Source organism: Podarcis bocagei (genome assembly GCF_964188305.1).
Source record: "Podarcis bocagei genome assembly, chromosome: 2".
Taxonomy (NCBI): Eukaryota; Metazoa; Chordata; class Lepidosauria; order Squamata; family Lacertidae; genus Podarcis; species Podarcis bocagei.
Window position 1 is genome coordinate 8967706 of NC_138126.1, and position 15438 is coordinate 8983143.

Genomic DNA, 15438 nt, shown 5'->3' on the forward strand with positions numbered 1-15438 from the left:
GAACTATGGGGGTGGAGATGCTCCTTCAGGTATACTGGGCCAAGGATGTTTAGGGCTTTAAATGTCAGCACCAACACTTTGAACTGTGTTCAGAAACGTACTGGGAGCAAATATAGGTCTTTCAGGACAAGTGTTACATGGTCTCAGCAGCCACTCCCAGTCACCAGTCTAGCTGCCGCATTCTGGACTAGTTGTAGTTTCCTGGCCACCTTCAAAGGTAGCTCCATGTAGAGCGCATTGCAGTAGTCCAAGTGGGAGATAACAAGAGCATGCATCACTCTGGTGAGACAGTCTGCGGGAAACGAAAAACGACAAAACATCAAACATTAAAAGCTTCCCTAAACAGGGCTGCCTTCAGATGTCTTCTAAAAGTCAGGTAGTTGTTTATTTCCTTGACATCTGCTGGGAGGGTGTTCCACAGAGAGGGTGCCACCGCCGAGAAGGCCCTCTTCCTAGTTCCCTGTAACCTCACTTCTCGCAGGGAGGGAAGCGCCAGAAGGCCCTTGGAGCTCGACCTCAGTGTCCGGGCAGAACGATGGGTTGGAGATGCTCCTTCAGGTAAATGGCTGAGGCCATTTAGGGCTTTAAAGGTCAGCACCAATACTTTGAATTGTGCTCAGAAACGTACTGGCTGTGCCTCCACGGTCAGGCCTCTTAATGCCACGCTGGGAATGGCAAGGGGTGGTAGAGTGTGGCTCTTGGGCTCAGCTCCTGCTTACGGGCTTCCCATGAGGTCCTCGTTGGCCACTGTGAGAAGAGAATGCTGGACCACTGGGCTGATTCAACAGCCAGGCTCTCCTTTCCCCCCCTAAGTCATCAGACTCTGCTAAGTCATCAGGATCTGGCAACTTCTGTTTCAGTGTATCTGAAGAAGTGTGCATGCACACGAAAGCTCATACCAAGAACTAACTTAGTTGGTCTTTAAGGTGCTACTGGAAGGAATTTTTTTATTTAGACTCTGCAAAGGTTTTTATGTTGCTTGGTCAAACTCGCACGGCATCCCTAACCTTGCACACGGTCCCACCACTTCCTTTTTTTTGGGGGGGGGGAATATTTCCTTGGTTTTTCAAATTACAGTTTTACAGTCACATATCCAACATACAACATAGAAACAGGATTCCAAAGAATCTCTTTGACTTCTTTCCTCCCCTTTGTGGGTCCTATTGTTAGCCTTTTCCTCCTACATATTTTTTAATAATCCAGATCTTTCACATCTCCATTATATCCAAAATCCACCATTAAACTACAAGGGTTATTCCAACCTTACTAACAATTTTAACTGTTTACAATGGTTTTTTAAGGTAAATTATAAATTTCCCCCATTCCTTACTAAAAATCTGGTCTTCCTGATTTCTGATTCTTCCGGTCATTTTAGCCTTTTCAGCCTAATCCATCAACTTAATCTGCCATTCTTCTCTGGTTGGGACTTTTATCTTCTTTCCATCTCTGGGCCAATAACATCCTCCACCACTTCCTTTTCAAAGTGGACAACAGTGGGATTTCTGAAGAACAGCCACGTTTGGCAGCAGATCTTGTCCTTCTCCTGGGACAGCAGAACCAGAAGCATGTAAGCGAAGAAAACGTCTATGCAAACGATGACGACGAATCTTAATTTTCAGGGAACATACCCTTCCATATAATTTATTTCTGTGGGTGGGGTTGTGTGTATTTGTGCGGGAGAGAGCTATCAGCAAAGACAGCAAACACTGAGGTTCTTTGTTATACCCAATTGCAATTCAATGTATTCCTGTTGTGTTTTATGATTTTCCTGATATTGTAAGTGAGCCGGAACTGGTCTGTGACCGTAATAATAAAATTCAATTCAATTCAACACTGAGATTCCTGCATTGGAGGGGGTTGGACTAGATGACCCTCAGTGTCCCAACACTACTATTCTCTGATGAAAAGACACAAAATACATAACAAAAATAAGATCAAGGGCAAACCGATAATTCCAACAACACATTTAAACACTTTGCTCCTAAAGTTGTATACATTCCTGCACCTCGAAGGAAAGAGAAAAAAATGCATTTTTAAAACAATAATAAACAATTATCATTGTTTTTTAAGGAGCAGTCGCGATTAGTGAATCCGTAGCGAGACCGGGGTTGTTTCTGCAGCTGCAGCTGTTTCTAAGCCACTTCGGGGTTAAAACGAGAGAGTCCGGCTGCGCTTCCTAGAGGGGGCGCAAAGGAAGGAAGCCAGCCAAGGGCAGAGGAGAGTGACAGCTTCTTTCCTGTCCCGCCCCCTTCCCTGGGAGAAAAAAAAGGGGGGTCTTTGTTTGCAGCAGGCCTGCTGGAAGGAGCTGGTGAGTTGCATGGCCGCCTGTCTTGGATGCATCAGCTGAGATTCCTGCCTTGCAGGGGGTTGGGCTAGATGACCCCTGGGGGTCCCTTCCCAACTCTTCAGATTGCATGGTTCTATGAGTGGGGAGCGCCTTTGAGCGGAGGGGAGAGGAAGGGGGCAAGGCAGGTGGGCGGGCTGCTGGCTGGCTGGCTTGCAAGGAGGAGCCCTGCCCTCCTAGCTCAGGATCCTGTCCTCACAGTGGGCAAGACCTCCCCCCCCCCCCGTGGGAAGCCCCTCTTGCAATTCCCTCCCATTGCAATTCCCCAAAGCTGGCCTTCAGAGGCATTTGCAGCCTCCTGGAGGGAGGACAGCAGCCCACATTCCTCCCCTGAAAATAGGGACACCCGATTTCATCATCATCATATTATGGGCTGCTTTTAAAATGAGGCTGCATTTTAAATTGCATTTTAACCTGTATTTTAAATTGTTTTTCCCCCCCTATTATGTTTTTACTGTAATTTTATTAGTGTTAGCCACCCTGAGCCCGGCTCTGGCCGGGGAGGGGAGGGTATAAATAAAATGTATTATTCTTATTTATTATTTGCACATCACCCATCTCACTGGGTTGCTGCTGGCACTCTGTGCAGCTTGCAACATATATATATGTGTGTGTGTGTGTGTGTGTGTGTGTGTGTGTGTAATTGAACATTACACGCAATTAAACATTGCACATTTGAGAGTAGGAAGCCCTGCCTGCAATTCTCCCCTCTTGCAGTTAACCAAAAACTGGCCTTCGGAGACATTCTGCCTCGGGAGGTGGTGAACTCTCCTTCCTTGGAGGTTTTTAAGCAGAGGTTGGGTGGCCATCTGTCAGGGATGCTTTAGCTGAGATTCCTGCACTGCAGGGGGTTGGACTAGATGACCCTTGGGGTCCCTTCCAATACTTACAAGGAAAAAAATAGTATTCTGTATTGTAGTTTGAATAGGGTGTTAAATAGACGATGCTTATGGAATACGTTGCATAATCTGAATCCTGAAATACAGTAATACGCTTTGGTATGGGCTAGGGGGGAATATATAGATGCCCGAATGAGATTGCCAATTTTACGGGACCACCTCTCCTGGTATGCCCTGCAAAGGACCTTAAGGTTCATGAATAATCATAGTTTAGAGGTCCCGGGCCCTAAGGAAGTCAGATCCTCCATCAGGGCCAAGGCCATCTCAGTGATGGCTCCGACCTGGTGGAACACTCTCTCCCATGAGACCAGGGCCCTGCAGGATTTTACTTCCTTCTGCAGGACCTGTAAGACAGAGCTATTCCGCCTGGCTTTCAATTTGAACTTAGCCTGATCTTTTATTCCCCTTCCTTCCCTCCCCTTCCCCTTTTTATGAAGATTGCCCGCTCTGGGATCCCACAGCTAATTCTCCCCTGGTCTCCTCGCTGGCCCAAATAGGACTAATTTAGCCAGCTAGCCTTTGTGATCATCTAATGTTTATTGGATGGATTTCCCCCCCAAATTGATTTTTGAATTCTGAATTTATTGTTATCCACATTTTATACTGTATTTTATGCTGTTTTTTGTTGCATCAATTAAGTGTTTTAAATTTGTTGTTAGCTGCCCTGAGCCCGGTTTTCTGAACTGGGAAGAGCGGGGTATAAATAATTTATTATTATTATTATTATTATTTATTATCTGAATGCTCTGCTAGTGTAACATTTCATGTAAGATTTCCTGGCTCTCTGCTGGTTTAGAAGCCTAATCCATTTGGGTGATCGCAGGTGGAAAGAGGAGGAAGCTGTTTTGGGGGCCCGGGAGAGGGTGACCTCGGAGCGCGGCTGTGAAATGGAGGAGCAAGCCTTGGCTAAGCTGAAAGCAGGAAGACGCCAAAATGTTATCCAGACTGGGAGCAGCGGGGGATTCTGGGAAAGAACCAAACCAGAGATCCTGGGCGAGGAGGATGCCCAACGCCGACGTTTCAGGCGCTTCTGCTACCAGAAGGCCGAGGGGCCCCGAGAGGTTTGCAGTCGACTCCACCATCTTTGCCACGAGTGGCTGAAGCCAGAGAGACACACCAAGGCTCAGATCCTGGATTTAGTGATCCTGGAGCAGTTCCTGGCTGTCCTCCCCCCGGAGATGGAGAACTGGGTCAGGGAATGTGGAGCGGAGACCAGTTCCCAGGCGGTGGCCCTGGCCGAAGGTTTCCTCCTGAGCCGGGCAGAGGAGAAGAAGCAGACAGAGCAGAAGGTGAGAGAGGGTTTCGTTCTGGTAGTTCCAAAAGACAAAAATGTGAGCATGAATAAAGTAAAAAAAAACACACTAGTTTCCAACACTTTGCCTACCCCTTTCCAGTGTGGTCAGAACCAGTGTGGTGTAGTGGTTAAGAGCGGTAGTCTCGTAATCTGGGGAACCAGGTTCGTGTCTCCGCTCCTCCACATGCAGCTGCTGGGTGACCTTGGGCTAGTTACTCAGTCTCTCAGCCCCACTCACCTCACAGAGTGTTTTGTTGTGGGGCAGGAAGGGAAAGGAGAATGTTAGCCGTTTTGAGACTCCTTAGGGTAGTGATACCTCCTCCTCCTCCTCCTCTTCTTCTTCCTTTTCTCTTCCCACTCCCCATTTCCTTTTCCTTTTTTAAATGCTTGGACATGGCATGAATTTTTCAGCATAATATCAAATTCAGAGGGCACAGTTTGTCTTACACATTTGTCACTTTTCTAGTATGTTTGTGTTCCTTTTCTAAAATAAGCAAGGAAAAGAGTTTCAGGATTATGAATGTTCTGTCAAGTATAGAAATGCAAGAGAGCGTAAGAAGAGTCTGCTGGCACGGATCGTGTGGAGATCTCTCAGTGCACCAGGCTGGCGACTGGCGAAAGCGAAATATCACTTGGAGAAGGATCTGAAATAAGCTCTAATTTGATTTGTTCTGGATTGTTTTGTTTTATGTTTTAATCAGGACCAACTGGTTAGAAACCAAAAGGTCCAAGTTACTCCGAACCAATTCCTGTTTTATGTTTGAATGTTGCAAATCACTTGGAAGATCTGTTCTGTAAAATATAAAGCAGTACCGAAATGAAATGAATAATAATGACGATGATGTTCAATTGCAAAAAAAGCCCCAAAACCAAACAAACCTTGGCACCTGGACATTCCATTGTTGCGACCGTAACCTAGGTTTAAAATGCTGTTTGGGGATTAGATTATACAGTCAAACCTTGGTTGTTGAACGTAATCTGTTCCGGGAGCCTGTTCGGCTTCCAAAATGTTCGACAACCAAGGCGTTTACTTCTGGGTTTTTGTCATTTGGGAGCCGGAATGTTCCAAAGCAGAGGCGTTCAGAATCCGAGGTTTGACTGTATCTGATTTTCTAACACTGCTTCTGTTTTTTTAGAACCTTTCTCCTGTGGCTGTAAGTTGTATTAAGTGGTTTTAAGGTTGGGCTTTAATTGCTGTACCTCACCCTGGGTGCTTAGGGAAATTAGGCCAGGAAATTAGTAATAATATTATCCCTCCTTTCTGCTTCAGGGGCAGGGACCTCTAGCTGAAGTCTCTCTGGGTTTCCGTGGGGCACAGCAGGCAGCCTCAGCTCCCCGAGAAAGACGACTCTTCAGGTGGATCGTGCAAGAGTGTGACCAAACTGCCAACTCGCTAGGTAAGGAAAACTGCCGCCTGTCTCCATTTGTAAGAATTTATCTTTTAGTGTGGCAGCACCCGCAGTCTCAAACTCCCTGGCTATCAATATCACTGTACGCTTTCCGACACCTGCCAAAAATATTTCTCTTTTTTTATTTATAGTTTTCAAATTTACACATTTCATTAATTTTACAATCCATTTAACATTTCAAAATTTGACTTACTTCCTCCTCTTTCTGCGGTTCCTTAAATTTACGTTTTCATATGTTCTGCATTTCCAAATTCATTTAATTTACTCCTTTAATTATCTACTGTAAATATATGTTGCTTTCACACTTTCTCAGCCTCCTCTCCCCCTGAGCTGAGCAACAAGCTATGGTTTAGTGAGCCACAGCTTGGCATGGTGTGCAAACCAGGTATATTGAAACCAGGGTGGATTTGATTTAAATCACGATTTAAATCACAATTTAAATCACAAATCAGTAAGACTTGATTTATTTATTTATTTATTTATTTTACAGAAAGACTCATTCTTGCTGGTATAATCTTAATACGTTTTCAGAGTGGTTTTTACAGTTATATCAAAATTTACTGATTTGGTTATACATAGGCAGATAATTATGAAATTATTGTGAGGTTTAATAAGTTGACTGTTTATATTTGGACAACTTTTCTGCTTTACTTTATTGAAAGGAGAAAAATAATCATTTCCTTCATAGCAATTTAAACAATTTATTTAACTAAAACAATAACATTATAGCATATGTATCCATGTTTGTTAACTGATGTGGTTAAACATTTTTTAAAAAACAAATAAATAAACTTAGACTGTGTTTTAGCACGCAGGAAAAACTTAAAACATGTCCTTATTTCCTGATGAATAGCCTTTGGACTGTAATGTAACTTAAATAGAAAACTTTCTTTAGAAAGATATTTCCCTCCAAAAGCTTTTTATTTTGAAAATCCCATTGAAATTTTAAAAAATCCGATTTAAATTTTAAATATCCAATTTTAATTTTTTAAAGAAATCATTGATTTTTATCCACCCTGATTGAAATGGAAACGCAAGATGTTTAAAGGAAATGAAATATCCTCCCGCTGTTTTTGTGTTCCTCGCAGGCAACAGAGTGACCCCGGCGACCCGCACTCCTTCTGGCGGAGTGGAAATGGCAGCTGTGGGGCCTGATCAGGTAGGGGAAAGAATCCCAGAGGGATCAGTGGAGGCAGCTCGCATGCCAGGCCCAGAAGGTTTCTGTCCCTTTGCTACAGCGAAGGAAGCATCTAGAAGACGAGGGGAGTCTGTTAATGAAGAACAGCCCCCCCAGCCCCTAAGAACCTCAGCATAACTAGGTTTTCCGGTTGTGAACATGAGAACCTCAGGAAAACCTTGTTGATTCTTGCAGCCAAAGAGGGCCCAGCCGATCCCAGCATCCTTTCTCATAGTGACCAAGCAGGAGATCCATTGGGAAGCTGGGAAACTCTCTGGGTGACAATATCACTTGGTGTTAGGCTTCGGGGGATCGGATCCCTCCCCCGGTGGCAGTAAATAAGCAGATCAGACGAAAGGAGCGTTCTTACCCAGTTAGTTTCTTTAATAATCACAGCGAGAGACAAAGGAATGCATATCTCTCTAGAAACGGCGTTGCTCCCAGTAAAGGTTACCCCCTCCGTCCCCATTAATCTACGTCACTCCTACGTTGGGTGATCTGAGCTTGTTGCCGCTGAGCTCTCTGTTCTGCCACTCTCAAAGCCCGCCTAGGCTAAGGAATGCTTTCCAAGGACACTGTCTCTCTCCTGGTGTTTCCTCTTCTGGTTGTTCCTTGTCCAGTATTTCCCAGCTTTCCCCCTATAGACTGTGCCCCTCTGCAAACCACTGCTCCAACTCAACAATTCTATGGTTGTATGATTCTTTTTTCGTCTGACCAGCTTCGCAGGGAAGTTTTTAATGTTTGATGTTTTCCCGTGTTTTTAATATTCTGTTGGGAGCCACCCAGAGCGGCTGGGAAAACCCAGCCAGATTGATGGGTTATAAATTATAATAATAATAATAATAATAATAATTACTACAATAATCTTTTACCCACCTTCAACCTATGCAGAACAGTCCCATCTAAGTTACTGGACTTGCCTAACTGGGTCATTTCTTGCAGTGGACCTACGCTTGAGTAGAACTTCTTGTTGTTGTTGTTTAGTCGTCTCCGACTCTTTGTGACCCCCTGGCCAGAGCACGCCAGGCACTCCTGTCTTCCACTGCCTCCCGCAGTTGGGTCAAACTCATGTTTGTAGCTTCGAGAACACTGTCCAACCATCTCATCCTCTGTCGTCCCCTTCTCCTTGTGCCCTCCATCTTTCCCAACATCAGGGTCTTTTCCAGGGAGTCTTCTCTTCTCATGAGGTGGCCAAAGTATTGGAGCCTCAGCTTCAGGATCTGTCCTTCCAGTGAGCACTCAGGGCTGATTCCCTTAAGGATGGAGAGGTTTGATCTTCTTGCAGTCCATGGGACTCTCAAGAGTCTCCTCCAGCACCATAATTCAAAAGGACGCAACTCTTCATCGTGTTCCTTGCCCCCCACTTTTTAAAAAAGACAATTCGTTTTCTTCTTCCTTCTCCACCTCCAGGATCGGGTGTCCTTTGAGGATGTGGCTGTATATTTCACAGACGACGAGTGGGTGTTGCTGGATCCGGCCCAGAGAGCCCTGCATGTGGAAGTTATGGAGGAGAATTGTGGGAACCTGGCCTCTCTCAGTAAGGCTTCCTTTTTTTTGCTTTGACTTGGCAGATGCTGACAGTCGAAACGGCCGCCGGCATCAGAACCCAGCATCCTTTGCTTGGGTCCAGTTCTTGTGGCAGGCTCGTGGGGGTCTCTTAGGAGACAGGGATTTGCCATCCTGTATGGACGTGGGTGGCGCTGTGGGTTAAATCACAGAGCCTAGGACTTGCCGATCAGAAGGTCAGTGGTTCGAATCCCCGCGACAGGGTGAGCTCCCGTTGCTCGGTCCCTGCTCCTGCCAACCTAGCAGTTCGAAAGCACGTCAAAGTAGATAAATAGGTACCGCTCTGGCGGGAAGGTAAACGGCATTTCCGTGCGCTGCTCTGGTTCTCCAGAAGCGGCTTAGTCATGCTGGACACATGACCCGGAAGCCGTACGCCAGCTCCCTTTGCCAATAAAGCGAGATGAGCGCCGCAAGCCCAGAGTCGGCCATGACTGGACCTAATGGTCCTTTATCTTTATGGAGCCTCAAGCCTGCGGTGTCGGGGACTGGCTGGGTGACAAATGGTGGGAGGCTCCAGCCGAGGAACCCTCTAGGGAACCCACAGAGGAAGAAGACTCAGACCCAGATGGAGGTGGTAGGACACAAAGACAAGTCAGAGGATCAGGAAATCCAGGAGATGGACGAAGGAGGGTTTCTATGACACACTGGGCAATAGATTTAGGACACAATATAGATTTCCATCTTTAGGGAAAGAATTTGGAAGAGCAATCTGAAGTTTACTGCATGTTATTCCTTGAAGGAGAACTACCTGAAATTGCTTTACAGATGGTCTCTAATTCAGAGTAGACTTGCTAAGATTTAGTGGGCTGTGTGGATGAGTTAACATCGGAGAAAAACTTACACCAAGTCAAATAAAGGGGTCTATTTTTTATTAACCATGAAGGAGTCCCCACTTATAACTTGAAAGGAACTGCTTCCGCTTGAGATTTGTTCTGTATTAGCGCTCAGAATGGCATTAAACTCGGTTTTGCTCCCTAGGTTTGGGGTCCTGGTTCTCTCTCTCAGGCTCTTACCGATTTTCTCTCGCTGTTCCGGCAGGTGATGGCTGGGAGTTCGGTGCTCGGAATGAGGGAGATGCGCCCAGATTATTGCTGGGAAGAGCTGCTTGTGAACAGGAGCTGGAAGAGCAGAGCAAGGAAACGGAAGGGGATGAGCAGACGAGGGATATTTCATCTGCTGCCATGGGGGGAGCTTTCTGTGAGGCCCCGGTCCTAGAGAAAAGAGAGAAAGGGAAAGAAGGCAACGAGTGCCCGGTGTGCGGGGAAAGTTTCAGTTGCAAATCCAGCTTTAACGCTCACTTGAAAACGCACAAAGAGGAGAAACCGTACACTTGCTTGGATTGCGGAAAGAGCTTCTCTCAGAGGAAAGGCCTTATCCGACATCAGAGAATCCACACCGGGGAGAAACCCTATACCTGTCTGGAGTGCGGGAAGAGCTTCCGTCAGAGCGCGGCCCTGATCACTCACCAGCGTATCCACACAGGGGAGAAGCCGTACACTTGCTTGGAGTGCGGAAAGAGCTTCTGTCAGAAGACGACGTTGGTGAGGCACCAGCGGATCCACACAGGGGAGAAGCCGTACGCCTGCTCGGAGTGCGGGAAGAGTTTCAGTCACAGGTCCCAGCTCACCTCCCACCTGAGAGTCCACACTGGGGAGAAACCTTATAAATGCCTGGAGTGCGGAAAGAGTTTCAGTCAGAACACAAACCTTACTTTACATCAGAGAACTCACACGGGGGAGAAGCCGTTCCGGTGCTTGGAGTGCGGAAGGAGCTTCAGTCATAGCTCGACCCTTATGGCGCATCAGAGAACCCACACAGGGGAGAAGCCGTTTACGTGTCTGGAGTGCGGCCAGAGCTTTGCTCAGAACGCAAGCCTTATCTTCCATCAGAGAACTCACACGGGGGAGAAGCCGTACGCCTGTCCCGAGTGCGGGAAGAGCTTCAGCACGAGCACCAGCCTCACCTCGCACCGGCGCATTCACACAGGGGAGAAGCCGTACACCTGCTCCGAGTGCGGGAAGAGCTTTTGTACGAGCACAAACCTTGTTACACATCAGAGAATCCACACAGGGGAAAAGCCGTACAAGTGCTCAGAGTGCGGAGAAAACTTTCGCAAGAAAGCGCACCTCCTTAGACATCACATGACACACACGGGGGAGAAGCCGTACAAATGTGCAGAGTGTGGGAAGAGCTTCAGCGAGAAAAGAAATCTCATTTCTCATCAGAGGATCCACTCTGAGTGTTGGAACGAGGATCCTGTAAGCAGTCATTGGATTCCTCCCTCTGTAGGGCCGGGATATGTCCCCCTTCCCCAAGATTCCAGTACGTTCCAGAGCCCTCTCAGTCATAATTCCAGCCCAGGAGAAAGATTGGAGTGTTTTAGTTTTTTTCTCAATGAGTAGATGGCAATTGGTCCAGCCTTAATTGGATGCAAATGAAAGGCACAGATAGGTTAAAATGGTAAAATAAAACAAATAAAGTTTAATGATAAATAGAACAAAAAGGAATAGGTCTAAATAAAACAAGCATTACTTTAAACAAAAGGGTTATTGATAGAGCAACTTAACAATAACATGACTAATCAAGTTTCTAGCTCTCATTGAGGCTTATGACTTCTATCAACATGACTGCGCCAATTCAGAGTTGCCAGCGCACAGCTGCTATTGATGGTAAACTGGTACAGCCAACTTTTGGCTGGTTCTGATATGACCTGAAAATTCTCCATCCTGGGTTTAGGCTATTGCACCCTGGGAAGGTCACTTCAGTGCTGCTAACAGGATGGTTTGACTTCACCCCCGGAGGCGCACTCCATTGTCCCTCGAGGCAGACGGATGCCAACAACTGCAGCTACTGAAAAACTTTGTGCCATGGTGGTTGGTGGTGTTTGCTGTTTTGGAATAACAGTGTTTGTGATGATATCGGACCTTCCGTGGTGTTTTTTCTCTTTTTGTAACTGTAATTCAAATCATGTGTGTTTGGGAAAGGGAGAGATCCACACTACTCTAGGGCACCCTATTCTAGAACTCTAGAAAACCCACTCTTTATCTTTCAGTATTAAAATAGCAGCCCAAGTGTAGCAATCTTCTCCGCTAATAACACGAATATTTTGTGTAGTTGATGGGTGTTTTTAACAGTTTACTGTATTCAAGCTAGAGCATGTATTTTAATCTGGTTTGTAAAAGAAAATAAAAAACGCAAGGACACTAGGGGAAGCATTGCCCTGGTGACAAGCTATTGCTCTGTTGGTGAAGGATTACTTGTAGGGGAGGCTGGCCTGTTAGGATGACTACAGTGGTACCTCAGGTTAAGTACTTAATTCGTTCTGGAGGTCCGTTCTTAACCTGAAACTGTTCTTAACATGAAACACCACTTTAGCTCATGGGGCCTCTTGCTGCCGCCGCACGATTTCTGTTCTCATCCTGAAACAAAGTTCTTAACCCGAGGTAATATTTCTGGGTTAGCGGAGTCTGTAACCTGAAGTGTCTGTAACCCGAGGTACCACTGTACTAGCCTATCATGAGTGACCCAGCAGTAAATCACACTGTGCAAGTCAGAGTTAACGCTTTATTAGGAAAAAGAGGATCTGCACTGGAGTGTCAGGCCTGAGCACAGCAACTCGTCTCCGGTAGATCTCTCCCCCGCCCCCACACACGATGAAGAAATTCCTGAGACTGAATATCCCTGCCTTCCCACAGTTCCCTAAGCCCCCCCGCCTCTCCAGGGTTTCCCCCCAAGCAATCTGAGACGGTACCTGTGTGACACTAACTTCTCCACCTCTTCATGCGTCTCCTGGGTCTGGGAGACCAGGAGGGAGGGGAGCATGTTGCAGCAGGAGGGGGAGGCGACCATAACTCTTGAATGAATGAATGAACTTTATTATGGTCACAGACCAGGATTAAAAAAAGCATATAGATAAAATAGCAGTTAGGATTTTTTGACCGATAATTGTTAGGGCAAATGAGGACAAGGAAACAGGCATAAAACATCCGAATAAAATACAAGATTAAACACAGATAATGGATGGATAAAAAACTAATAATTAAAACAGATAAGAGCTAAAAACCAACAAAGACTCGCAGATAAAACAACTATAAGAGGCTGCAGAGTAGAAGCCTCTAAAATAGAGGACACTCACAACGTTAAAAACTGCTGTGCAAATATGGTTAAAAGAATTAAAACAATATACAACACTAAATTTAGAAACAATGTACAACAATAAACTGTCCCAGGGAGTTGACTCAGAATCACCCATGGAACCGTGTTTTGGGCTTTTCATGCCGGACTATTTTGAGTTGGGCGATGGACTGTGCCTACAGATCTGTAGACAGAATCTGTCGACCATCCAGGTCATCTTCTGATCTTTGCCCAACAGCAAAAGGTCAAATTTTTGCTTTTGCGGGAGGTCGGCAAGCCTCACCAGTAGGGGATCATGATCTTACTACGTGCCTCTTTATAAATGGGACATCTAAAGAACAAGTGTTCTGGGCTTCCTATCTCTCCCAATGGACAGGTGCAAAGTCTCTGAGCATAGGGGACTTTTTTAAAAGCTCCATCCAGGACCAGCGAGGGAAGAGCTGAGCTTCTGGCGAGTGTAAAGGCCCTTATTGCATCCCTGTTGTTGTTTAGTCGTGTCCGACTCTTTGTGACCCCCTGGACCAGAGCACGCCAGGCACTTCTGTCTTCCACTGTCTCCTGCAGTTTGGTCAGACTCATGTTTGTAGCTTTGAGAACACTGTCCAACCATCTCATCCTCTGTCGTCCCCTCCTTCTTGTGCCCTCCATCTTTCCCAACATCAGGGTCTTTTCCAGGGAGTCTTCTCATGAGGTGGCCAAAATATTGGATCTGTCCTTCAGGATCTGTCCTTCCAGTGAGCACTCAGGGCTGATTTCCTTAAGAATTGATGTGTTTGATCTTTTTGCAGTCCGTGGGACTCTCAAGAGTCTCAAGAGTCTCCTCCAGCACCATAATTCAAAATATTGCATCCCTAGATACGAGAAAGAAGAGATATGCTGCCAGTGCAGCTATCTCTCTCTCGATTTCTCCAATTCTATAGTTGGGGCACCTTACACAGTCCTGCTGTCTCTCGGTGTCTAATATTCTTTGCCTGACCGTAGCTTTTGCCTGGTCCAAGCCCAGACTTAGAAGGGCTTGAGGGGCAAAACCCAGTTTCTGGAGGGTGTTCAGGACTGCAGTCTGCCAGCCCAACTGGAATTGGTCACAGAGGATCAATGGGGCTATCCCTCAGGGGAGCAGGTTCAATGTCAGCCATTTGTAGATTGATGTTAGGCAGATGCTAGCCTCCACTCTCATCATCCCCGTTTCCAATCTAACCCATGTGTTTGAGACACATCTGGGGACTTGGAGGAGAGCTCTAAGAAGTCTGGATTGAACTCTCTCAAGTGGGGAGAAAGCAGAGGGAGGCGGGCCCAAAAAGGAACCATAGAGGAGTTGTGCCAAAGTTTTGGCCTTGTATAATTTTAGAGCTGCGGAGTCAAAGAAGCCCCCTTGTGCTCTGAAGAATTTAAGGATACAATTTGTGTTTTTTTCCGCTGAACTCCCGATGGAGTTTATGTGTGCAGTGGTGCCTGGCAAGACGAAATTAATTCGTTCCACGAATTTTTTCGTCTAGCGAATTTTTCGTCTTGCGAAGCACGGTTTCCCATAGGAATGCATTGAAAATCAATTAATGTGTTCCTATGGTCAAAAAAAGTCCAAACAAAGCCAAATTTGGTACAACAAGAGTTTATTAAGTGCTCTTTAAAGTCACACATACTGTAAAGAGCATTTCAAAATTCAAACCCAGAATTTTTTTAAAAAAACAGCAGAGTGGCCCAATGGTCACAGAAAATCAGAAAAATGCAGAAAAAAACCACACAAGCTTCCAGATTCTTGCAAACCCCTTCCCAACACCAAGTCCTTGAATTCCAAACACCCCAACCCAAAATCCAAACCCCCCAAAAAATTTTTTAAAAACTTAACTTACCAAATGGCTGCAAAAGAAGTTTTGGAAAAGCTTCAAAAATCACCAAAGTCTTTAAAAACCTCAAAAAAAGGCTACTATGTACACTGCGTTCTATGAGTTGCTCCTCAAAGTCAAGTCGCAACTGTATTAACGGTGTTAAGAAAAAGGAAACAAACTTGCAAGACGTTTTCATCTTGCGAAGCAAGCCCATAGGGAAATTCGTCTTGCGAAGCAGCTCAAAAACGGAAAACCCTTTCGTCTAGCGAGTTTTCCGTCTTGCGAGGCATTCGTCTTGCGGGGCACCACTGTAGTTTGTTGGTTCCTGAAGCCTGTACCACCATTCCTAGATACTTGTAGTTTGTGACTTGTTCTAATTTATGGCCTTGGAGTTCCCAGCTTCTAAGCTTTGGTTTTCCCCCAAAAGCGAGTATCTTGGTCTTTTGATACTGTAGTTGATTTTGAGACGTTCAGATTCGCAGTATGCTGCGAGCTTTCTTAGTGCTCTTTTGAGTCCAATGGGGGTTCTAGATAGAATTACCGCATCATCGGCATATAGCAGGACCGAAATATGCCGATTTGCAAGCTTCGGCGGGTGGAGTTCTGAGTCATTGAGTGCAGATACTAAGTTATTTAGATAGAAATTAAATAGTAGAGGGGCCAATAGGCACCCTTGCCTGACTACTTTGAAGGTTTTTATTGGGTCCGTTAGGTGTCCTAGGCGGCTGCACCTGACTCTAAGAGCCGTGTTTGCGTGCAGTGCCTGGATTAAGAGCAGGAGCCTTCTAT

General features: G+C 45.8%; 2 protein-coding genes across 2 annotated transcripts in view; one reads left to right on the plus strand and one right to left on the minus strand.

The window, feature by feature from the left end:
* The window catches only part of LOC308580541 (uncharacterized protein), an 87250-nt gene that overhangs the window by 22096 nt on the left and 49716 nt on the right, over positions 1–15438 (minus strand). The window lies entirely within an intron of this gene.
* On the plus strand, positions 2227–11923 carry LOC308580526 (uncharacterized protein). The gene is made up of 6 exons (XM_081182306.1): positions 2227–2308; positions 4067–4532; positions 5808–5934; positions 7035–7105; positions 8534–8660; positions 9728–11923. The coding sequence occupies exons 2-6, from the start codon at positions 4131–4133 to the stop codon at positions 11089–11091; spliced, it is 2091 nt and encodes a 696-aa protein (XP_081038432.1). The 5' UTR covers positions 2227–2308; positions 4067–4130; the 3' UTR covers positions 11092–11923.

Excerpts from the sequence above, each read along its gene's own strand:
- LOC308580526 (XM_081182306.1), top strand. The coding sequence starts at position 4,131 with ATGGAGGAGCAAGCCTTGGCTAAGCTGAAAGCAGGAAGACGCCAAAAT. Across the intron at positions 4,533-5,807 it reads AGAAGCAGACAGAGCAGAAG|GGGCAGGGACCTCTAGCTGA; the intron begins GTGAGAGAGGGT and ends TTTCTGCTTCAG. Across the intron at positions 7,106-8,533 it reads CAGCTGTGGGGCCTGATCAG|GATCGGGTGTCCTTTGAGGA; the intron begins GTAGGGGAAAGA and ends CTCCACCTCCAG.